The sequence below is a fragment of the Copadichromis virginalis genome, linkage group LG7, assembly GCF_057382275.1.
Source record: "Copadichromis virginalis isolate Kocher_CV1m ecotype Utaka linkage group LG7, C_Virginalis_male_GT1.1, whole genome shotgun sequence".
Lineage (NCBI taxonomy): Eukaryota > Metazoa > Chordata > Actinopteri > Cichliformes > Cichlidae > Copadichromis > Copadichromis virginalis.
The window spans coordinates 7315706-7340160 of NC_140624.1; the positions used below are offsets into that span (position 1 = coordinate 7315706).

The following is a 24455-nucleotide window of genomic DNA, read 5'->3' on the forward strand; positions in this document are numbered from 1 at the left end:
GGATGATGATGATGATGATGATAAAGGAATCCTTCTGGAATCCTACCTTATATTATATTGATACTAATGTACTTTAAATGCACTTATACCGTTGTTACTTTTTCAGTTGTACGAGCTAAATGCAGGTGACAGCAACTGAATATGAAAATATGGCTCAAAAAGAGGGAGTGTTTACTCAGTCATAATAATTTTCATTTCCAGTTAGTGTTGATATGCTAGTTTACATGTAAAACTCTTTTTCAGCAGTCTTTAATGAGCAAATTTTTATCATCACATTATTTTCAACAACAAAAATTGTCGTGATGTGTGCTGTGGCAGGCAGGAGATTGGACCCAAAAGGACTCGCAGGACACAAAGGGATGAACTAAAAGAGGCAGCTTTTATTGCAGTGTGAAAAACTCAAATACAGAAAACAAAAACAAATAATAACTATAGCTAACAAACTAAGGACAAAAGGAACTGGAAAAAAAGAAACCAGAACTAGGAACTATGGAGACCAGGAACATGAAGGAAACGCACAGCACTGAGGAGATATGACGTGACAACGAGCAAGGGAAGACTGAGAACTAAAATACACAGGCAGAAACATGAGAGGATGGGGGATATGTGGAAACACAGCTGAGACAAATCAGACATAATGAGACAAAGGAAAGCAAAACTAGATACACTGACACTGGACAAGGACTATCAAAATAAAACAGGAAACACAGAGACCGAAACTCCGACTTAGGACACACAAGCTTAACACAACAACTGGGGACAATTTGCAGTATCCACCACTCAGTGACAGAATTAACATTATGCACCAATTAAGGAAGAAATTTTCTCCCAATGTGACTGATCACTAAAAAAATGAAAAATTAAAGTTTGTTCCCTTATCTGCCTCTTTATGGAGATTTGTTTTTATTTCAATTCACCTAAAGGCACTTTATATTGTAGGGTAGAGACCATACAATAATAGAATAAGTGCATGTATTAGTGTAATCGACACTCTGAGAATTACTTTAATGTTTGCAGCGTTATTTTGCCCATAATACAAAGAATAATTGATGAATCCCAGATATTCCTACCACCACCATAGTATACGGGTGAAAGACATAGCATCTTAGATCTGTAGGTTCTCACTCATCCAGGTCATGGTAGTCTAAGGAGCTTGAAAAGAAGGCGATTGAACTTCTCTAAGTTGTTTATTTTTTGTTTTGTTTTGTTTTTTTAAGATGTTTCACCTCTTGTCCAATAGACTTGCCCTAACCCTAAAAAACACAGGATCATAATTTGTTTTTAACAGCGTTGCAAGTCTGCAATGTGGACACACTGAATCTGTGTTACGTTCTAGCAAGGGAAGGACCGCAGGGCTTCTGTTGCAAAGTGACTCAGCTTGTGACTTGGCAAGTGCAAGTACATGGCTTTGCTCTATAAAAAAGTCCTGCATGGTAGTCGTTGTGGCTCTGGGAAAACAGCTAGTATTAAACAAATCTGCTTTGTTAAGTGTGTGTGTACTTTGTTTGAGTGAATCCAGTGAGAGAAACAGAGCAAGCTATTTGTTTGACTCACCAATTGGCAAAGTAGAATATTGTGTTTATTAATGTGCCACATTTGAGGTTATATTTGAGCTGTGAAAATTACACCAGACTTGACTTTCTTGTCTTGATGGCCAAAATGTGCACTGTGAGACTTCGTCGTAGTAGTAAGACAACTATACTAAAAAAAAACACTCATTCAAAGTTCCTAATAACAAATCTGAGACTTTTTCTTAATGTTTTTTTGTCTGTTTCTTTTTTGTGTGTTTTTAAGGGGCGATGCATTGGGTTGACCGGGGTCTTTGTTTGTAGTAATATTACTTTTATTATTATTATTTGTATATTTCTCTTTGCATGTTTGAGTTTCCTTTGAGGTGCTGCTGTTCCCTTCCACATTCTTTCTTTTTTTTTTTTTTAGATGGCTTAATTAACCATAATTCCTGGGTTCATAATGCTGTCAATATGGTCTTCTGAAGTGTAAGTCCTTGTTAAAGGTGCCTTTATTGACTAGCTAAAGTGATCTAACATCCACAGATACACCTATGGATCACATAACCACCACTATGGCCTTCATTTTAGATTAAGATCACGTGTACATGCTGCATGGTTGTGCTCTGGCAGAGGTGGGTCGAGTACCCAAAAATTGCACTCAAGTAAGAGTAGCATTACTTTAAAATATTATTACTCAAGTAAAAGTGAAAAATAGTTGTCAAAAAAGTTACTCAAGTAAGAGTAAAAAAGTACTTGGCGAAAAGCCTACTCAAGTAGTGAGTAACTGTTTGAAATGTCCGATTTATTTTATAAATAAATGCTATCAGACAAACAAAAATAAATAAATATACAAATTGTAGTATTTTCAAATAGAATATATGTAAAAACATCAAAAAATAAGGCACAAAAATCCTAATTTCCAGATTTCAGTTTTTCACAACAAAGCTTTTTTCAGCAATACCTACAGTAAATAATATAAATATATAAACAGTGCAAACAATATACAGCGACAAGATATGCTGTAAACTTTATATTCATTTTTGCTCCAAATGGCACAGCAGCCTCAGAGAAAACATTAGAACGAGGCAACTTCAACATACAAGGCAGCTCAGTTTACCATAAATTGTATAAGTGCGCATTTATTTCTGCATATTTAGCAAAAATGTGCCATTTCTTCACTCGGTGAAGTGATGGTTAAGCTTCAGCAGCAGTTTGCTGTCAAGGTTCTTGCTGTGAAGCTGTAACTGTTTAGCAGTTAACAGGAGTCCTGCATGACTGAGAAGTCCTTCACAAGCTCCAGATGCAGGAAGAGTTATACTGATTTTAATCGACAGCTTCCTGATGTGAGGAAAGCCATGCAATAGATCCACACCTCCAGTGAATGGACATGAAAGGTACCTCTCCAGCTCCCCTGCTTCTGGCTTTCCTGACCCCATGGATCCATCATCTTAGTCGGTTAGGCTGTTGTTTGCGCTGGCCTCATCCAGCTCTGAGTCTAGGTGATGTCTGATGAAGTTGAGACCTGTGGAAAGATGTATGGTTTTCAATAGAATTAGCTCTGGTCATTATAGTGCTGTACACTGGCAAACTGCAGATGTTTGGCAAGAAGATTTGATCACACTGGAGATGTTTTTTACTAACTCTTGTCCAAAAACAAAATCTTGTCATTCATATCCCACACAAACAGTTTGCAATTAATTCCGGACTGCTAGCCAATAGATCATCCTGTTTGGCTGTTACTCTGGGCATCACTGTGTTTCTCGTCTTTTCCCATAACGTGATATAGCTCTATTTTTCTTTTGCCTGGGTGGCAGCTCTACGCTTCCGTATCCGAGGCTTTTCAATGTGGCCTCACAAAATTATCACGACTACAACAACCATGAAAAGAGTTGGATGGACATTGCTGATCAATTGCACCTGTCTGGTCAATGTTTTTCATTAGTAATTTAGCAAAGTTGATGGTGGTGGTGTGTGTGTGTGCCTGTGTGAGTGAAAGACAGAGAGAGGGAGAGCGAGGGACAGATTTTGTATGATAAGCTTCATGTTATGGACACACAGTTTGAGCACTCAAGTCGCATCAGAGCACCAGGCCGTCTAGTGTGAGACCCTGCATCGTGATCTATGAACTTCTAACCCCTGACATTCAATTGTACAGTTTGAGCAGGAGCTGAATAACGCGACTGAAAAAAAAATCGCAGTGTTTGTCCAGCTTAATGCAGACTGTTTAAACTAAACAAGCTGCTGTTTCACATAATAAATCATGTCACCCGCAGTATTGCCTTCTGTTTTAACAGTTAAAGCAGTAGAGACGAGCTGTTTGCATGTGCGTGGGACTCTAGCGTCATTAACCAGGCTAGCTGTTAGCGAAACATTCTTTGTATCTGAGGCCAAGGGTGTTCATCCTCTTCAGCTCTAGTGTAGACAACTAGCTCTGCCATGTTTTCATATGTTTCTTCTTTCCGTGTGTCCGCTACTTTGAAACGCTTGGGCGGCCACAGTTTGGTAAAACAGTTACCGGAAACTCCACTGGCGGCATATTATCTAGTGTGTTAAACTTTTTTTTTTTAAGTAACGAGTCGAATTTTGCAAATGTAGCGGAGTAAAAGTACAGTTTCTTCTTTACAAATGTACTCAAGTAAAAGTAAAAAGTAAAAGTACATTTTTTTTCAAAAACTTACTCAAGTAAATGTAACTCTTTACTACCCACCTCTGTGCTCTGGACATGGTTGTATCTTTTTTATGATAAATTTTTCACTTTACACAGTGGAGTAACCAGGCCATCAATCTAAATGAAACGAAATAAGACCAGAAACATAAGCAAAATGAGACCCATATATCAATACATTTTTTTTTCTTCGTGATTTTCTGTTTTTGGCAACATTTCTAATTTTTCCATAGCTATTGGATTCATCTAATGCACCATTAGTTGAGCCCACTATAGTGAGGTTTGCATGATAGTAGATGTCCAGTTTTAGGCGACTGTGCCTCCAACCTTATGGCAATGTTGGAATAATCACATATGTAAAAAAAAAAATCAGAATAAAACTTTAAAGATGAAAGACTGTAATTTAGACTGCTATAAAGTTAAAGTCACTTGAAGCAACTCAAAGTTTGGATTTGCACTTCTGACTTTGCGTGGTCTATCCTCCATCCCACTTGTGAGTAATTTGTTTTGGCAGGGGGATCTACTATCCATCCCACTTTCTTCCTCTTCCAAACAGAAATACAATATTTTAATATTGTTTTCTAGTCACATTGCAAGTGGCAGAGATCAAGTGACTGTTTGTGCCAACAGCTTTTTGTGGTATGGTGGAACAGAAGAGTAATACCTGCAAGCAATCTTTACATTTCATAAAGAACACTACAGTACATGCCCTTCACATTTTTTGGCAACAGCTGTTAGGTATTCACTCAAGTTCTTCATATTAATTGTCTATTTGCTGAAGTAGTCAGAATTGAAGGCATTCTTCCTTTGAAATGGAAGATTGTTTATTGTATAAATGCATAGATTGCATGTATTGCAGGAATCCTTGAATATGGAGAAAACTTCTGATTGGATATCACTGAGACGTCCTCCTTTACTTTACCCACAACCTGACATGAACATTTGTCTTGATAAAAGAACAACAAGCAGTACGTTTGAATTTTACCCAAATGTTTTTTTTTCCACAGAGAAAGTAATTGTACTTATTGTGTGTGTGTGTGTGTGTGTGTGTGTGTGTGTGTGTGTGTGTGTGTGTGTGTGTGTGTGTGCTTTTAATTTTTATTGTGTGTAATACTATTACACACAATACTATACTATTACACATATACTAAAACTATTGATAATAACTATTCTGGTTCTGCAAATACTAAAGTGGCTCCCTCCTAAAATCCAATTGTTACTATGTTGATTTATTTCTTTCCTGCTCACTCACATGTACATATGTTTTCGTACTCTTGTCTGTCTTTGTCTCAGTTTTTCCTGGACACACACGCTCTATTATCTGTCACTCCAAGTCTTCTTTCTGCCGCTCACTGGCTCCTGGGAACATGTTGAATATTCATAACTGTCCTCTGATGAGCATGCTAAATGGGTGTCAGAATGATTTGGCCACATGACAGAAGTGGATTGTCTTTGATAAGCCCCGACTTGAGCCAGAACAAGGCGGCGAGGAGTAAAAGAGCGACAGGGAGAAAAGAGACATTGACCCCAGAAGTTTTTTTGGGTTTTTTTGGTTTTGTGTGTGTGTGTGTGTGTGTGTGTGTGTGAGTGTGTGTAGGTGAGTGAACCAAATACAATGCCTCAAGGTCTTTTCAAATTGAAAATGTAATGACCCCCAAAAACGTTGTCCTTCAGTGTGGTATAAAGTAACACTGGTTGAATATTTTTAACCATACTATAACATTTAAACCAGTCTAGGCTAGAGCTGATATAGATTTAACATATAGATTTAACAAACTTTATTTACATCATATTGCATATAACATATGATATTATCCACAAGGTTTTACAATTGCTACAAGTTTTTTTTTACCTGACAGCTGTTTTTGAACTGCTAATTTAAAACAAAAAAAAGGTATATTTCTGATCCAGACTTACTGGAATTGCTTAGAAGACATCATCTTACCCTTAGCTGATTTATTAGAGGGTTTAAAAAGGTTAAAAAGTAATCATGAAGTAGCCATTTAGTAACTAAGCCGAGTGCAGAGGTGGCAAATTATGTTCTGGTCATCCGCTGTTTAATGGTCAGAGTTTTTTATCCCGTGTCACATCTGGCTCCATATTCTATTCCTCTTCTTACTAATCACTTTAAAATATTGTTAGCCTGCCCATTAGGCATTAACACAAGCAGCTCTTTTGAATGCTATCATTTACCAGGCATTGATTCCCATTGTCTTACTTAACCAGGCTGTAAATGACCTTTCAAGGAGAAAGATGATTAAGGTGATCAAGAGGGAGCCTCATGGTGTTGAATTATTTTCAACCTCTCAAGGTTATACCTTATAGCAGCCAAATAAAGACTACCTAATAACACCTAATGTTGCATGTTTCCTTTCCACTTGTGCTTTTTTTAAGCTTACATTGGGATTTTGGCATGTAAGAAGTCAAAGGCATAGGATTGACTTTTAATGAGAGCCTTCTGAACAGTTTTCTCTGCATCCGTATGCTTTTTAGCTCCTTTCACATATACAATTATAGATTCTTTTGAGACAGATTTATTGATTGATTGAATCACCAACCAATGTGTAGTTTAGCCATAATGTTATAATGATGATTTACACATTATTAAAGTCAAGTATGATTAATGGTTGGATTACTTACATCAGCTAGGTGTCAATGAGAGTCTTTACAGGGGGATTTTTACCTACTAAAGCTATTAAAATCATGTTACACAGACTACATGACATACTGGATAATGTTGATTGTATTCACCCATCACTGTTTACTGCAGATGTTACAAATGCAAATGCAGCTCACTAGCAATTCATAGTACCCCCCATGCCCTGTTTTTTCATACCTTTTTATATTGGCAATAATATATACAAACCTGGCAGGTCTTCATAGACCTATACTCAGTTTAATACATTTAATACATTTTGAAATCTATTAAAAATTAAAAAAAAAAAAAAGACTAAACGCAAGTATGTTAAAACTGCTATGGAAAGGTTCACACAATCTACACCTCAATCACTGCACTGAGTAAATGAATGAATCATTTTTCCAAAGTGAAACCACTGAAAAATGACATGGTCTTTATCTAACCTTAAATCTTGCTAAGTAAAAAAATGCAAACACAGATGTGCACTACTTATGTTTCTTTGGGGTTTAGTGGCCATTTACTGTTTTTTTCCCCTCTGTTTATCTGCCCTATGGCAGGCAGGTTGTGAATAGATGGCCCACTCGATCCCTTATGAGCCTGAGCAGAAATACAGCCACACAGAGGATTAGAGTGAGAGAGGATCGGCCGTCAGATCCAGATGCTGTAAATCTGCTCCCAGCCTCACATGTGAATAGGTATACCATTGTTTAGAACACTGCTTGTTTTGCAAGAACAGAGACATGGCCGTGGAGATAAATAAGCTGAAACTGAGGTTACACCAAATCTAAATCTGCTATGATACAGGATTACAAGGTTTATGTCATGCTTAAATCTTTATCCTCTGATTGTCACTCAAGATTTCCTCAGTAGCAAACTTACTAAGCCTTTAATGGTTGTGCATTAGCAGATAATTCTAACAGAAATATGGGAGCTGTGAAGAGATGTATAGCATGCTGATGATAACCAGAGATGGGCAGTAACGCATTACTGTAATCCGATTACTTTTTTCAAGTAACGAGTAAAGTAAGGGATTACTATTGCAAAAAAGGTAATTAGATTACTGTTACTTTCCCGTAAGCACGCTGCGTTACTAAAACCGTGATTTTTTTGCAAGAGTGTCTCATGACAATGATGTAAGCGAGTGAGACGTTCGTGACAACAGCTGTGTACAGATCAACAATGGATGATATAAGGAGTGCGGCAGAGAGTATGCCTGTGCAGTGTTTAAAGCGTGGAAGTACTGACCTTACTTTGAATTTGATTCTGTAAAAAGTGACAAAAACATTAGCGTCCGCTGCTCACTGCGTGGGAAGAAAACTTCTTTTTACAGCAAAAAAAATCCCCCTAAACTTCCAAGCAAGCACCGACAGTACACTGCCACGGGAATGTGAAACTCCCAGATCCTTCCACTAACCGCTACGACACACCTGCACCAGGGCAAACCTCCGCCTGCCCCACTCCTGCTATACAGGTGAAAATAGAGCAACAGGAGCGCTGACTCTTTGATTTTATTCATTTTCTGCTGTAAACACAAAAAACTATTTTATTTTATATGCTGGAATATGCAGAAATTAGGTTTAAATGTTAAACAAATTTCTTCCAGTCAGAGAATGTTGCATATAATTTAATATTTGCTTGATGCGTAAAGTTAATGGATTAAAACTAATAAAACTAGTTTCAAAAATAGACTTTTTCATTTGATTACATTTTATATGATGGATTATGCAGAAAAAATAGAACTGGGCTGAAAGATCTATTGCTTTATTACCTATTCAGGTTGTAAATCATTTTTTAAAAAAAGTAACTAAGTAACTAAGTAACTAATTACTTTTGAAAATAAGTAATCAGTAAAGTAGCAGATTACTTTTCAGGGGAAGTAATCAGTAATTAGTTACTGATTACATTTTCAAGTAACTTGACCAACACTGATGATAACCTATTGTCATGTAACTGGTTTCATGGTTATGACTCAAATTGTGCTCGTTTTGGGTAATTTGATGAAGATTCTACATTGTACACTGTATTTTATTCCAAAGACACACTGTTGCACTAATGCAGCGATAGCTCTCTTACCATAATTACAACATGAAATGCCTTCAACACTCACATTAAGGTCTGTATGGAAAAATTATTGTTAATTTTTTTTCAGTGATCATCTTAATGTGACAGTCTACAGTGTCACTATTAACACTATTAACACTGTATTAACACTATCCGCTATTAAAAAAAAGTAATGTATGATTGTGCCAGAGGCACTTCACGTTTTGTGATGAGGGCATAAAAAATATTTATTCATTAGGGGATATCAAAATTATAATGGGTGATTGGGGAAACTGATGACTAATAAATTAAAGCTTAATTTCTGACATTAAAGTAGTGGGGATAGCTCAGGATTCAGCATGATAATCTGCCAAGTACAGTAAATAATATGGTTTTTATTTTAAGGATTTGAAAAACATTATTTGAAATAAATCAACACAACCAAACTTGCTAAAGAATGTGACTTTCAGATGCATAATTTGGATGGACTAAATCACATATCATCTATAACATAAATCTGTTTTTTTCCCTTATCACCTTTTTTTCCTTTCAAATTTTACACAGCATATTTCAGCTGCCTACATCATCTTTGCATCACTAAATTCTGATACTTAGCCATAATCCACAAAAGAAGTTACACACTGGCTAAAAGGAATACATAATTTCTTAATGCCCACGCATTCTGGCAACCAAACCTCACATAACCCTGAAAGTTTGTCAGACCATATTTACTTGGGCTGTACTTTACTGCCCAAACAGTGGCAGAGAGTCAGTTGGCAATATGGTTGGCAACAACTCGTCTGCTGTCACTTATAAAATGGTCTCAAAGAGAAAACACTGAAAAAGTAAGAATGAATCTTTGATTTTGATAAGTTATTTGAGCCATAATCATGATGGGTATGGGGAGGTCAAAATGGCTAATTTTGTACATGAAAAATGATTTTGTTAATATTCACAAAAATGATGTTAGTTACTCATTTCCACTGTACATTATTTAAACTAAAAATAGAAGGTAGCTTAAGTTTACTTCTTTGCGAAAGGAGTTCATTGCTTATCAAAAAAACATATTGACTTCAATATATTCTGAACTTCTCAAACAAATTTTGGCACATGACAGTTTTATCCAGTATTTCAAAGGATGTAATATATGACTTTATTTTATTTTTTTTTATGTAATTTTTGGCACTATAACATATGGCACTGCTTAAATTATTTATATAATATGTTGGTTAAAATCCCTTTCCTTTCTTTTCTTTGCAAGCCTCCCTGAAATCAAAGAGATAGTCTGAGGAAGCTCTGCGAAAACGTGTGCTGTCCTCACTGGAAGTATGGTTGAATAGATATGCAGTGTGCATGTAGTGTTTAGCATCTTTTAAAAGACAGAAGCGCTTAGAAATATTTAATAACTTTATGTAAAATGCTTTTTATTGGGATCTCATTACAGATTTCATTAACCTCAACTGACTCAGAATTTGTAGTGTCTCTGCAATGAGAATAAGGGCTCTCATTAATTTATTTAGCCATTCATTCATTCCATAAGTACTTCTGTTCAACCAATGTTCAAAGCACATCTTGAGCCATAATAGAGGCAAAAAGTTTAAATGGTTGTCTGCTGAAGTTCAAACCAAGGGCCAGAAAGTAAGAAATGTGACTTAAATCATGGTTGTAAGTCAGGCAGATGTTTCTTAAACTGCTGATCTACAGAGTGCTTCTTTCTTTCCAAAAAAAAAAGAGAGACAAAGAAAGCATGAAAGAAGGAATTGCTTCTTGCAAGGTAATAAAATGGACAGTGAGTGTATATAATTTGTGTGATAAATGTTCATGTTTTATCATTGTTAATATCAGTACACATGCTAACAGGTACCATTTGCACATGGCAACGCTCCAAGACATGATTTGTAATATATTGGTTATTTAATGATGAACTGATTTAATAACTAAGCCAGTTATTCAGTCCCTTCACTCTAGTATCACAGTTAGAACATTTTAGAGTTCATTATTTTAAACCATGGTTTTAATTTTTTGTTTTAATTCCAGATACATGAATGAATCAAAAACTGAGCAAAAACTGGTTAAAGATGGAAACTACAAATTCATTCTTCTAACATGAGCCTTATGGGCCAAAGGAAGCCACTGATAAGCGGTACAGTTAGAGATTAGTGAGGATCAAAGTGGACATTAAATAGGATGAGAAACACACTGATGCACTAATTATCAAGTCTGTGAAATATGATGAATTGCTTTGGATTTCAGAAACAACTTTACTGTGGCGTTAGTAAAATATTTTCCATTGGCTCTACACGCTAACCCAATTCAAAACGATTTGTGACTGCAAAGGAGTAAATATGGATGTGGACAATTACACAAGTGATCAACTAGTGAAATATGCACAGGCCTGCAGTCTTGCCTTTCTGTCCTATCTCTCGCACACCTTACAACATTATTTTATTGCTGCTGAGCCCTGCAGGAAATCACTTGTGATGTCTCGTACCCTCCAAAAACATTATGAATAATGAATGGAAGATCTCAAAATAAATAACACACATTATTAATGTATTCAGAGCCTCATTTAGAGGGGGCAGCTGTAGGTGCCACAGCACCCCTTTCTCACTAAATATGTGAGCATGTAGAATCACAAAGAACACTAAACAATGGGAAGGGTATTGTGCACTTCATCAAATCTGCAATGCAACTGAAAAATAACAAAACCAAATAATGGAGAAATGGGAATTTTAGAGCGAGGAGAAGTAGGGCGAACGTTGAGTGAAGAGTGTGTTGGAGTGGTCAAAAAACTCCTTTCAATGGGCAGATGGCACACTCAACGTTTTAGGTCACACAAACACAATTTTCACCCACCATTTATTCTTTGTCTGTCCACAGAGGACAGATTTATAGTGCATGATCCTGTAAATATCCGCAAAAACGACAAGAATCCTTCATCCTTCACTTCCTGTTTGTCATCCTTCACTTCCTGTTTGCCATTTGTTTGGAAGTTGTGTTTTGATCGTGTCCTGTGGATTTTTGAAATTTGGCCATCAATTTCTGGAGCAAAGACTACTCACATTGTTGGAACTTTTGGTACAACCCTGTCTGGATTACGACTTTGATACAGGATATTGGACTGGACTAACGGAGTTAACGAGGTAATTGCAGGCTAGCCAACGCGTTACCAGGCTAACAGCTGACTGAGGAATCAGCTGACCGAACCTGCTACCAGGGTAACCAGATAAAATGGGGCCGAAGAGGACACCGACAGCTGAGGAAGTAGAGGACATTAAAAAGTCCCTTGACTTCATAATGGAGGAAATTTCTACTATCAGGTTGCAGCAGAAAAATATCATTGAAATTGTGGAGGAGGTAAAGCTCCTCCGCATCCAAAATGCCGAAAAAGATAAAAAGATTGCATACCTGGAAAGTAAGGTCGCTGACCTGGAACAATACTCCAGGATAAACGACGTCATCATCACTGGGCTCCATATTAAACCCCGGTCATACGCTCAGGCGGTGACCGCTGACAGCAACGAGGGACCTGGAGAGCTTGACATTAGCTCCACGGAACAACAGGTGGCTGCTTTCCTGCGGTCCAAAGGGATTGCCCTGGACTGTAACTCTGTCGAAGCATGCCACCCTCTTCCCAGGAGGAACGGCAACATACCGGCTATTATATTAAGGTTTGTAAATCGAAAGCACAAGATTACGCTGCTGAAACAAGGAAGAAAATTAAAAGGATCTAATGTCTTTATCAATGAACATCTAACCAAACACAACGCTGAAATAGCCAAAAAAGCGCGACACCTTAAGAAGCTGGGAAAAATCCAAGGCACTTGGACGACGAACTGCAAAATATTCATTAAACTAAACGGATCACCAGAGGAAGCCAAAGTTCTGACCATTAAAAATATGGCGGATCTCGAAAAATATCAGTGAGCAACACGATCTGGACGGCAAACAAGGTAACAGACAACCACACACTCACTTATGACACACACTGGAAGGAAGAACTCAGATACATCTGGAAGAATCAGCTGCATCAGTCAGACAGTTGCAGAATATGATCAATTGGAACTGAAAACATTTAACTATATGGATCACAATACACACGACTTGGAATATGAAATAGATCCAGACAACAACTTTTTCTCATCTAACAATAACAATTGCTGCTACTATACAAATAAAGACTACAATCAGAGGATTAAAACTGAGAATAAATTATCAATTATCCACTTTAACTGTAGAAGTCTCTATGCTAATTTTAGTCATATCAAAGAATATCTTAACCAGTTTTCACATCCATTTAGTGTCATTGCCTTATCAGAAACTTGGATCAATATGGAAAAAGGAACAGACTTTGAACTGGAGGGTTATGAATTCACATTTATAACTAGGCGAAACAAAGGAGGAGGAGGAGTGGCCTTGTATGTGGACAAATCCTTGAAATTTAATGTGGTGGAAAAGATGACGATGGTGATTGATAATGTACTAGAATGTATTACAGTCGAAATTTGTAAAGAAAAAAGTAAAAATGTAATCATTAGCTGTATATACAGAGCTCCAGGTAGTAGTATTGAGACATTTAAAGACTGGATAGAAGAAACATTTATTGAAATAGCTCGCAAAAAAGTTTTCATTTGTGGAGACTTCAATATTGATTTGCTAAACCCAAATAAACATAAAACCACTGAGGAATTTATAAACACAATGCACTGTATGAATCTATTCCCTAAAATTACTAGACCTACCAGGATTACATCACATTGTGCAACTCTCATAGACAACATTTTTGCAAATGACATTGAAAATAAGACTGTAAGTGGACTCCTGATTAACGACATAAGTGACCATCTTCCAATTTTTACAATCTATGATAGGAATTACAAGATCAATAAAATGGACAGTAAAAAAGAGTACAGACGAGTAAGAACAGAAGAAAGAATGAATGCATTTAAAAAAGATTTATTGAAGGAAAACTGGGGTGAAGTATATCAGGAACAGGACGTTAATAGTGCTTATAATAAATTCCTTAGAATATTTACATTACTGTACAATACCAACTGTCCAATAAAGCAATATAGTAGGAAACAGAAATATATGGACTGTCCATGGATAACAAAAGGTCTGCAAAATGCATGTATAAAGAAAAATGCTCTATACAGAGAGTTCTTAAGAACGAGAACTAAAGATGCTGAAATCAGATACAAAAGATATAAAAATAGGTTAACTAATATACTTAGATTTAGTAAAAAGGAATACTATAAGAAGCAATTAGATATAAATAGAAATAATAATAAAAGATTATGGGAAATCCTGAACAGTGTTATAAAATGTGGGACTGGACAAAAGAACTATCCCAAGTATTTCATTTGTAATGACCATGAAGAATACAATATGGATGTTGTGGCAAATAGTCTCAATGAATTCTTTGTAACTGCTGGACCAAATTTAGCAAGAACAATCACTCATCCTGGGAAAGCACAGGAAAAACCCGATACACTGATTGACAGAAATCCATATTCTATGTTTCTCACAGCCGTTGATGAAAATGAAGTTCTTGAAATTGTCAAAAAATGTAAAAATCACAAATCTTTGGATTGTAATGATATTGATATGATAGTGGTTAAAAGAGTCATTGAGGCTATTATAAAACCATTTACATACATCTGTAATTTATCATTTCAAACTGGTCGATTTCCAGACAGAATGAAAATAGCAAAAGTTATACCTCTATACAAATCTGGAAACAAACACCATTTCACAAACTACAGGCCTGTCTCTTTACTACCTCAATTCTCAAAAGTTCTTGAAAAACTGTTTAAAAACAGACTGGAAAAACTTATAGATAAACATAAACTACTCACTGAGAGTCAGTACGGATTCAGATCAAGCAGATCAACATCATCGGCACTATTAGATTCAATAGAATACATCACAAATTCCATAGACAAAAAGCAATATGTGGCTGGGTTATTCATAGACTTGACAAAGGCATTTGACACTATAGATCATGATATATTAATAAGAAAACTGGAACGTTATGGTGTCAGAGGGGTAGTTTTAGATTGGGTCCGGAGTTATTTAAGTGACAGAAAGCAGTTTGTGAAAATAAATGGTGGTTGCTCCTTATGTATGGACATTGCTTGTGGTGTACCCCAAGGGTCAGTTTTGGGTCCAAAATTCTTCAACTTGTACATTAACGACATCTGTAAAGTGTCCAAAGTATTAAAAATGGTTCTCTTTGCTGACGATACAAAAATTTTTTGCTCTGGTGATGATCTGCAGAATTTATTGGAGGATATGACTAATGAAATAAGTAAAGTGAAGTTCTGGCTTGATAAAAACAAATTATCATTAAATTTGAATAAATCTAAACTTATGTTATTTGGAAATAGTAGTTTAAATACAAATGCAAAGATTCAAATAAATGGTGTTGATATTGAAAGAGTCAGTGAAAATAAATTTCTGGGGGTAATAATAGATGAAAAACTTAACTGGAGAGCTCACGTAAGATATATTCATTCCAAAGTATCACGAAGCATTGCAGTACTAAACAAGGCAAAACAGGTATTCGACAGAACATCACTTCATATTCTCTACTGTTCACTGGTTTCACCATACTTAAGCTATTGTGCAGAGGTCTGGGGCAATAACTATAAAACCACATTACATTCACTTTTTACTCTTCAAAAGAAAGCAATTCGAATCATCCACAATGCAGGTTATAGGGAACATACAAACTCACTATTTTTGCAGTCTGAAATATTGAAAATTGACGATATAGTGAAATTCCAAACAGCACAAATTCTATTCAAAGCAAAAAATAAAGAACTGCCAGGTAATATTCAGAGTATGTTTTTTTTGAAAGAAGGAAGTTATAATTTAAGGGGTTTTTGTAACTTCAAAACAATGAAGGTACGTACTACAAGAAAAGGCTTTTGTGTTTCTGTTCAAGGAGTGAAACTATGGAACAAACTGAATATGGAATTAAAGCAATGTCCAAACATAAAACTGTTCAAAAAGAGTTATAAAAATATGATCTTCTCGATCTATAAAGAAAAGGAAAATATTTAAATTAAGTGAATGTCTCTATTTAAAAACAAACAAACAAAAAATTCATGATGTGATATTATAGTATATAGTATATCAGAAATCTGTTCACTATTTTTATTACAAATTATATCAGTAAGGAAGCTGACTAAATATTCACTGATAATTTATGGGACAGGGGTGGGATTAAATAAGTGTATACTTCTTCCCACTCCCTTTCAACATGTAAATTAATCAGAATGTTTTTTTTGTATGTAATTTGTATAGTATATATTTTTTTTTCTCTCATTTCTTTTCTAAATGTACTTGTATATTGTTCACATGTTGAAATAAATTACCAATCAATCAATCAAAGAATCTCACTGAAGATTTTTTTTGGGGGTTCTGAGTTGTACCCAGTTCTCATGACCAGTGATCATTCTAAATATGAAGGTTAGATCAGAAAAAGAAACTGAGGTTTGCTGTTTGTGCAACCGTGAAGTAGGTGGTCAAGAGGTGAATGAGGACGCAACTTAAAAAATTTAGTCAGTCAAATGATTTCTTGCTTTTGTTGCTAGAGCTGCAGAATTACACATGGCTACCAACCTCTGAGGGTGTTTTTAGTCATCTGGCCTCTGGTTGTGCAGCGTCTTTGGGTCCTCTGGGTTATTAGGAGAATTCTTGTTTCTTGTTCTGGTGCTTGTTTAGTTTAAATCTTGGAATTTGGGAGCAAAGTAAAAATTCTGGACTTTGTGTCAAGTTGTTCTTATGCACTTTTGGTGGTGAGGTACAGCACATTTTGTGCCTGGTCTGAAATTGTGTTTAGGTGGGCTATGGAATGAAGCCAACAGCTACAAAAATGCCAGGGCTCAGAGTGTCCCAGCAAAGCATTTTATTCTGATAAAATGTTGAAAAACTTTTGTCACCGGTCACTGGTTTTGATATTTTGGCTGCTGAGTGTATAATCTATATAAAATGATACAGCTGCCAACATATGCATAATGTTTGGGCAACATTATATTATAGTTACATATGTCTACATTTTGTCCAGCCTGAGAAAAAGTTCAGGATGTACAAACATTTTCTTTTGAGTGACTGAACGAGACACGAAGAAATACCCAACATGATTATAACATTATCTAATTGCATCCCAACACATGAATTATTCAGCTCCTGACAATGCAATATTGTCATGGAAAGGAAGAGATGTTTGTGTTAAGCTGCCACTGGCACTACTTTTTCCCCTCTCTTCTTACAAAACAAAAACTTTTTTCCAAGGGCGTCATTGCAAAGCGATAATAAAAGGAAGAAAAATAAATAAAATAAAGGGCAATCATTTTGAAGCCTGCAACACCACTGTGTGTTTGTGTGTGTGTAATTCATATTGTTCTTGTTAGGCAATTATCATTTTTACAATGCCAATGGTGACCATTAGTCTGTAAGGGAGCATTCCTTGCCCTTGTCACTCTGAGAATGACTGGCCCCACATGTCTTACTCTGTACTAAAGCCACCTTCACCTCTTGCCTGATATGTGGTCTACCAGTGGTCAGCTTGAGAACAGCGGATTGGCTTGTCCAGCCATAGATATTCCAACTCAAGCAGCACTGGTGTCCTGCTGTATGATGAAACACTATAGCTAACTTTGACCACAGAGAATGTTCCTGCATACTTGTATTATAATAATAAAAAAACGTTAGAAAGATCAAAAGGAGTGAAATGATATTCTCTACTTAAAGAATTAATGGCAAATGCCTTTAGTTTTGTTTTTGCAATTCACATCAAATGTGCAAAAATTATATTTGCTAAATTATACTAAATTGATTGAATTTCCCACACCTTTCTGCTTTTAGACACTCGACATTTTCACGTGGTATCATTTTTAAAATTGAATGTGCCAAAGCAAAACTAAATAAATAAATTGTGTAACTGTGCAAATAGCTACAGTTCGTTGTGATGGTTTAGTTAAGAATATGTCAAATGGCGTGCTTGAATACTCAAGCGATTTTATACATTAAAAGGTTTAATTCATGCTCTGAGGCAAATATGTAGCAAGAAGATTTTACTGAAAAGGGGGGTTTACTTAATGATGTCTCCCTCAACTGGAAAGCAAAGAGGGCGGTGCTCTTTACTACCATATGCCAGACACACAGACAGGCAGGTCGACAGTTATGAAGACAGATGAATGATGCAACGCCTTCAGCACTGAGGGAAATGAGATCAGATGTTGACAGCTAGATCGACAGATCCCTGGTCTGGCATTCAAATGTTTTCTCACATCTCTTATTGCATGGTTCATGAATGGATACACTCTACAAGATAAGACATACTGTAACTGGCCTATCTGTAAATAAATGCTTTGCTTTTTTCCCTTTGCTCTATTATACATGCTGTATAATATACCTGAGTTTAGCATATGTGCAGTACAGCAGGTTGCCTAAGATAAACGCTTCACAAGCAATAATCTTCCTGAAGACCTGAAGTCTTTGGTGTCAGCCGCCATGTTAAAAAACTGCATCGTGTAGGCCTATTTCATAATTCATGTACAACTCAGCCAGCATTTATAAATAAGTTCTAAGGTGCTGAAGCCTGTGAGGGAATATAACACATATTAATCGACCTCCAGAATTGTCAAAGGTGTTTCTTCTCTTATCTTTCATTCTCATTTACTTTGTTTTATTTGCAGTATAGCATAGGCCCCTCTCTCCTGATGATTCTTACAGCATTTTAAAATACAAATAGACATGATATAAATAACCCAATATAAACAAAATCTAGTCTGTCATGGGAGAGCAGTCCTATGCGACAATCTGCCCGAGGCCATCATCAGAATACCATACACCTAACAGCAGAAGCGAACCAGTAGGTGGCAGTGGCGTCCCATTTGCAAGATACACATGGGAGGAATCTGTCTGTCTCTGCACTTAAGCTAAATCACTCTCTCTCTTTCTTCCTCTCTGTCGCTTGCTTGCTTGCTCGCCTGCTGGATGTTTTCTGCCACGCACGCACACACTAATAAAGAACTATTTGTGTTTGTTTCCCCCTTTTTTAAACTGACCAGTGAATAAAAGGGGCGATGGTAAAGAATCGGTTAATGAATGCCAGTCTTCAGGACGACATGAACGCACACGGTGAAATTTTAGAAGCTGTAGAAGTTCAAAGAGAGCACCATGAAGACTGAAAGAGAGGGAAAACAATATCTCCTGCCCTCGCTGCTCCAGTCCTGCGGTTGACGGCAGAGTCGATCCACCAGCAGTGACTGGCGGAACAGTCTCAGTTGGAGAAAGCAGCTTGTCAGTGGGAGGTAACCTACATGATGCCCCCTCCTGAACTTATCAATTCATCGTCCGTCCGTGCTGCGCCCGGCGTTTTATTTTGGTACGAAAATGCTGAGCGCACTGAGGCACAGTAAAGCGCACCGATGGATACAGCCTGCTTGCACGTCTTGGAACGGGTTATTTTGTGAAGCAGCCTAAAACACACGGCAGTCTACAAGAGAGAGAGAGGAAGCCTGGACTTGGACAACCACCCATTTGTGGATAATAACCCTAAAAAAAAATTAAACATTAAATAAAAAAAACCTTACCCCGGTGTGTGTCACATCAATGGAGAGGCGAGGGTCGAATATCCGAAATATACAGCGGGGGCGCAGAAGTGATGACAGCCTTTGATGAACCATAACTCCCGTCCAGACAAGGTGAGATCAAAGCTCCGTTCGGAAAACATGTAAGAATAGAGCTTTTGGTGTATAACGAAGGCTCTTCACACTTGGGAGCCGCTGCCTGAATTTGTGATGGGGTTTTAAAGGCTTCTGAAGGATACCGCCTGGAATTTTTTCTTCCGATGCTGCATCCCAGAATAACGAATTTCCCTCTTAAATATGGAGAACGGAGCAATCTGAAGAGAGAGATTATCTCTAATCGTGACAACTTTATCACTTCTCCAACCTACAGGATACCCTTTCAGTCACTGTACTGCGGAACTTCTTTTTATCGGTAAAACCAGGAGGGGGAAGAGAAATAAGCATCTTGAAATCCGCACTGGGCTGTGCGGTGAAATTTAATCAGGACTGATAGCTAAGAAGCAATAGGGACTTGATGAAAAGTTACATTTGACACGTAGGCGAGCAGTCGGGTTCTTAAAATAACCCCACCTTAACAGCTCAACGTGTGGATGATGGTCTACCGTAAGGTCTACATGAAAGGCTTTAAGAGCATATTATTGATATCAGAGAGAAAATAAAAAGTCGTCACTTGGAGAAAATCTTGGACCACAGTGGGCATCGCTTTGCCACGAGTTGTTTCAACAATGGCACTTGTGGGTGCCTTCTGAAATGTGCGTCTTGAAAAGGGAGGAAATATCGGATGCATTATATCACTGTGAGAGTTAATTGCATTGCATCCGGACTAATGTTTGGATTACATACAAAGTCGTGTTGAGACGTGGAAGAAAATGAGTGTGAAAAGCAAAGGTAACAAAGGATTCTCCAAAACTGCCTGAGTATTGCGGATTTTTTTTTTCGATGCAGTTTTTGCGGAGGCAGCGGAAGAAGAGCTGTTCTTCGCCGGCGGAGATCTTCCAGACCTTGGCATTTCTCTGTAAATAAGTAAGTTATTGTTTATAATGTACTGGGAGGGAAAGCATATTTCTAAATGTCTTACTATTCTCTATAGTATAACTATCCTATTCAGCCCTTTCGCTCTGTTGGATGTCAAAATGCGGAAGTTTATCTTCGCTGTTTGATGATTGATATGTACAAAATCAGCACGCAGCGCTCCCGAGGTTTTGCCATTTATATTACTTATACTGCGACCTCTAACGAAGAGATATTTAATTGTAGGGTGATTTAGAGCATCATGGAATGACGCGCGCTTTCGCATTGGTGTGCTTGTTTTAACTGCGCGTCTTCGAGTGCGCAGTATCAAGATTAGATGTCTTAAACTCTTAAAAGAAAAAGGGAGAGACCGATTTGAGCCTCTAAATTAAACAGGTAAAGAAGAATCTTTGTGAATGGAAGTGCACTTAAAGCATCTGATTTTGGTTTTTCACACTGTAACGTGACTAAACGGGGACACGCCACCTGCAATCCCTACACCCGCCTATCAATCCATCCAGTCTGTACTTCTGTGCGCTCAACCTACTTTCAGTATAGGAAAGTCTGCCATGTTTTAGCACGTGTTCTTGTACGCTACAGCAACCGCGAAAAATACTTAACATGACCCAAAACATGTTCAAGTTAGATTTGAAAATCCAAGCTTTGGATGACCTAGCTGACGATTGATTAATGACCAAATATTGTGTTTTCTTCCTCTCCACCCTCCCCCTTCTTTTCTCGGGGTCCCTTACACAAAAAGCACTTGTTCACCGCCCTCCGTGGTAGCCGGAGAGGGAGCTGTCCTTTCTCCTGGTGCTGAAATTAAAAGTGGCGGCAGTCACTCATCCTCTACTCAGCTGGAAAAGGCATAGATGTTATAGATAATGGCTCAAGAATCACAACCACTAAAAAGGCTGAAGAATATCCTTGACTGTGTGCAACTAAGCAACAGATGTGATATTGGCGAAGTTCATAGCATTTCATGTGGCACAACATGTTTTGTAAATCATTTTGTAATCTGACTCATTTTACCTGCTCCTCGAATTAAAGATTAAACATTTTATTAAAGTATCAACCCCAGCACATATACATACACCACACCCACAACTCATAAAATATGCAGATAAGTACATGAAGTGCCACTGGTTGTGTGTTATGTTGGTGGTGGGCTTAAAAATAGATGTTTGTCAAGAAGGTGACAAACCAGTGTTGGTGGTAAAAGCATAAATAGAGGTGGCTGTCACTCTTGAGACAAAGAATAAATTGCATCTCTCACCTGTGAAAGTGAGAAACATGGCAGACATTATTCACCCACTTGAAAGGAAAGCCCTCCATATGATGGAGTGGCATCACCTTGGGGAGACAAATTAGACTGCTGATTTTATGTTTTTGCCCTGTCAGAGGCTTATGCAAGATAAATCCCCCCTACATTTTCCCAAGTTTGCTGATGTTTGTTGGCAGCTGGTACAGAGTGATTCATAGTAATAAGCAGAGAGACTCTTCCTCCTCCCCATTTAACACTACTCAAACCTTTTTTTCATCCCCGTGGAGATTTTCTTGGAGAGGGAAATGGGTTGTAGCTATGGGTTGTAAGGATCCAGCCAAAATAAGGAGCAAATGGGTTTGAAACTGACTGATTCACTGGGCCACTCTGGATTAGTGCTTGTTTATTTCACTACACTAGATGGACAACAACTGTATCTCCAGTGTGTCCCTATTAGTCCTTCTAAACAGTAGGAAATAGCCTTAGAGCAGGTGCAACTCAGGGACCAAGTGGGACTTTCCGCTGCTCACACAAATCCAGTCTTCGGCTGATGATGTTTCTACCATAGACATCTGTTTCATGTCCAATTTCTCTAGCCATTGTTGTCTGACTTATCTATTGAAAATCATTCCAAGCAGCCGCGTCAGAAAATTAATGAACTTGTCATCTGGGAAAGGGCACCATTGCAATAAGGTGCCAGGGTCTTGCAAAGCGACAGGCTGTATACCCATGTTCCCTCCCCACACTCCCTTTGTCATTTTTCCCCTCCTCAGCTTGTGACTCAGTTCAGATCAAGGCCAGCACTGTGTGCCTTATAATAAAATGTTCATTTTTCAAATCGGATTAATCTCTGTAAAGCCTGGCTTAGGACACCATTAGCATTCATTTCTTTCACTGCCGGGGACTTGTATCAATAATGGAACTACCCCTACATTTTTCATCTTCTCTGGGTATAAAATCTCTCAGGGGGTTTCATTCAGTGAGAAAGAGAACAGTTACAGTGATCCGTTATCTACTCCCTTTTGTATTGGAAACCAGCAGTGCAATGCTGGGGGTCTTGAGTGCTAGGCTAGATAGGAGCTGAAAGCCATAATAAGATAAGATAAGATAAGATAAGATAAGATAAGATAACCTTTATTAGTCCCACACGTGGGAAATTTGTTTTGTCACAGCAGGAAGTGGACAGTGCAAAAGTTATGACGCAAAAATTAGAATACAATAAGAATAAATACAGTACACAGCTGTACAGAATAGAATAAAATAATATACTATATACAGTAGAATAAAATAGAATAAAAATATACAATAAGATAAAAATAGAATACGAATGCTATATACAACTGAGTAAAAATACAACGATGCCAGAAAAGATTATTGCACTTAGTGTTATTGCACATGTGTGGATGTGTGTGTTTGTTCAGTTCAAGTCTTTGTTGTGGAGTCTGACAGCAGTGGGGAGGAAAGACCTGCGAAATCTCTCCGTCCCACACCGTGGGTGCCGCAGTCTCCCACTGAAGGAGCTGCTCAGTGCTGTCACAGTCTGCTGCATGGGGTGGAAGACGTTGCTGGAGGTGAAAGGAGCCTTCATACGAAGATGATGTTGATAGATATGGTATAATTAATTATAATAATAATGGACTCAAGCTAAAACCATATACTTGCAGTAATAATTAATTGTGCTCTTAGCTTACGGTACATTTGGATTTTAGTATTGTGAATGTATTTTTATTAAACACCCCATTGAGCATAACTATACATAGTGGCACAGGGTTTATGGCAATATTATATCCACATAGATATTATATTAGAGAAACTTGTAAGTGTGTGGAGCTCGAGAATAGGACAGAAGCAGCAAAAATATATTTTGAAGCTGTTGGAAGTGCATGTCTAAAATCCACAGTCATGGCTGATGACTGCAGATTTTAGACATGTGGGTGTGACATGTTGATTAATCATGCATAGCTGAAGAGGTAGGTGAGAAGAGAGTCACCTTAAAGGAAACATCTGAAAGATGCTTTCATAAGCCAGCGGTGGATTACTACTAATGTGATGGCTACTGACACAGTGTTGCAAATCTGCATCTTATGCAGCTATTGTGAGTGTGATAAAGAAGCTAACCTCAGTTTCTTCTTCTGGATGACGCATGTAATCTTTTGAAGAGAGTGCTGTGGTAAAATGTGGGAATTTGTCACAGTTTTGTCACTGTAAGTGCACTATATCAGTGGCTTCCTCATGTAGTCGTTACAGTACTCTACCACTGTGTAAGATCATCTGAACCTGAGATTTCTTTTTTATCAACTAGACACAAGCAAGCATCTTGGGCACAGCACAGCACACATGCACCATGAATGGTATCTGCAGCAGCCCTGCTCATTAGTCATCCTTTCCTGCATGTCTGTCTGAATGTTCTGTCCAAAAGAAAGAACAGCTGAGCAGGGGGACGGCCACAGCACATTCCACCATCCGATGGATTAATCAATTGGTGTTCCAGCTCAGCCCATCCAGCTCAGCCCATCCAGCTCAGCCCATCCATCTCAGCGAATAATCTGGGAGACATCATAAAAGTGCCATTCTATCATTCTAGAGGCCAGAGAGCATTGCTTCTTTTTTTCTGTCCCGGCTCCCACTCACATCGTGGGAACACTAGTAGACTGAATGAAATGTAGATAAGTGTACTCAGTGTGGCAACATTGTGCGGTGTTTGCTGGTGTTTTGAATCAAC

General features: G+C 37.6%; 2 protein-coding genes and 1 long non-coding RNA gene across 4 annotated transcripts in view; 2 read left to right on the forward strand and 1 right to left on the reverse strand.

The window, feature by feature from the left end:
- LOC146704339 (leucine-rich repeat-containing protein 4C-like) overlaps positions 1-24455 on the forward strand; it is a 150074-nt gene that overhangs the window by 80734 nt on the left and 44885 nt on the right. The window contains exons 1-2 of one of the 2 annotated variants that reach the window (XM_085461428.1): positions 19509-19572; positions 20404-20481. The exons of the other annotated variant lie outside the window; for it this stretch is intronic. The gene's annotated coding sequence lies outside the window, so the exon portion shown is untranslated. Of the gene's footprint in view, positions 1-19508; positions 19573-20403; positions 20482-24455 lie in introns of those variants that run through there. 2 annotated transcript variants of the gene reach the window in all.
- LOC146704341 (uncharacterized) lies at positions 1916-19524 on the reverse strand. Its single transcript, XR_014921164.1, has 2 exons — positions 19462-19524; positions 1916-3033 (listed from the first exon to the last, which is right to left on the reverse strand). It is a non-coding gene; the product is annotated as an uncharacterized LOC146704341 (long non-coding RNA).
- LOC146704342 (uncharacterized) lies at positions 11838-14650 on the forward strand. Its single transcript, XM_085461427.1, has 2 exons — positions 11838-12525; positions 12633-14650. The coding sequence occupies exons 1-2, from the start codon at positions 12086-12088 to the stop codon at positions 12652-12654; spliced, it is 462 nt and encodes a 153-aa protein (XP_085317553.1). The 5' UTR covers positions 11838-12085; the 3' UTR covers positions 12655-14650.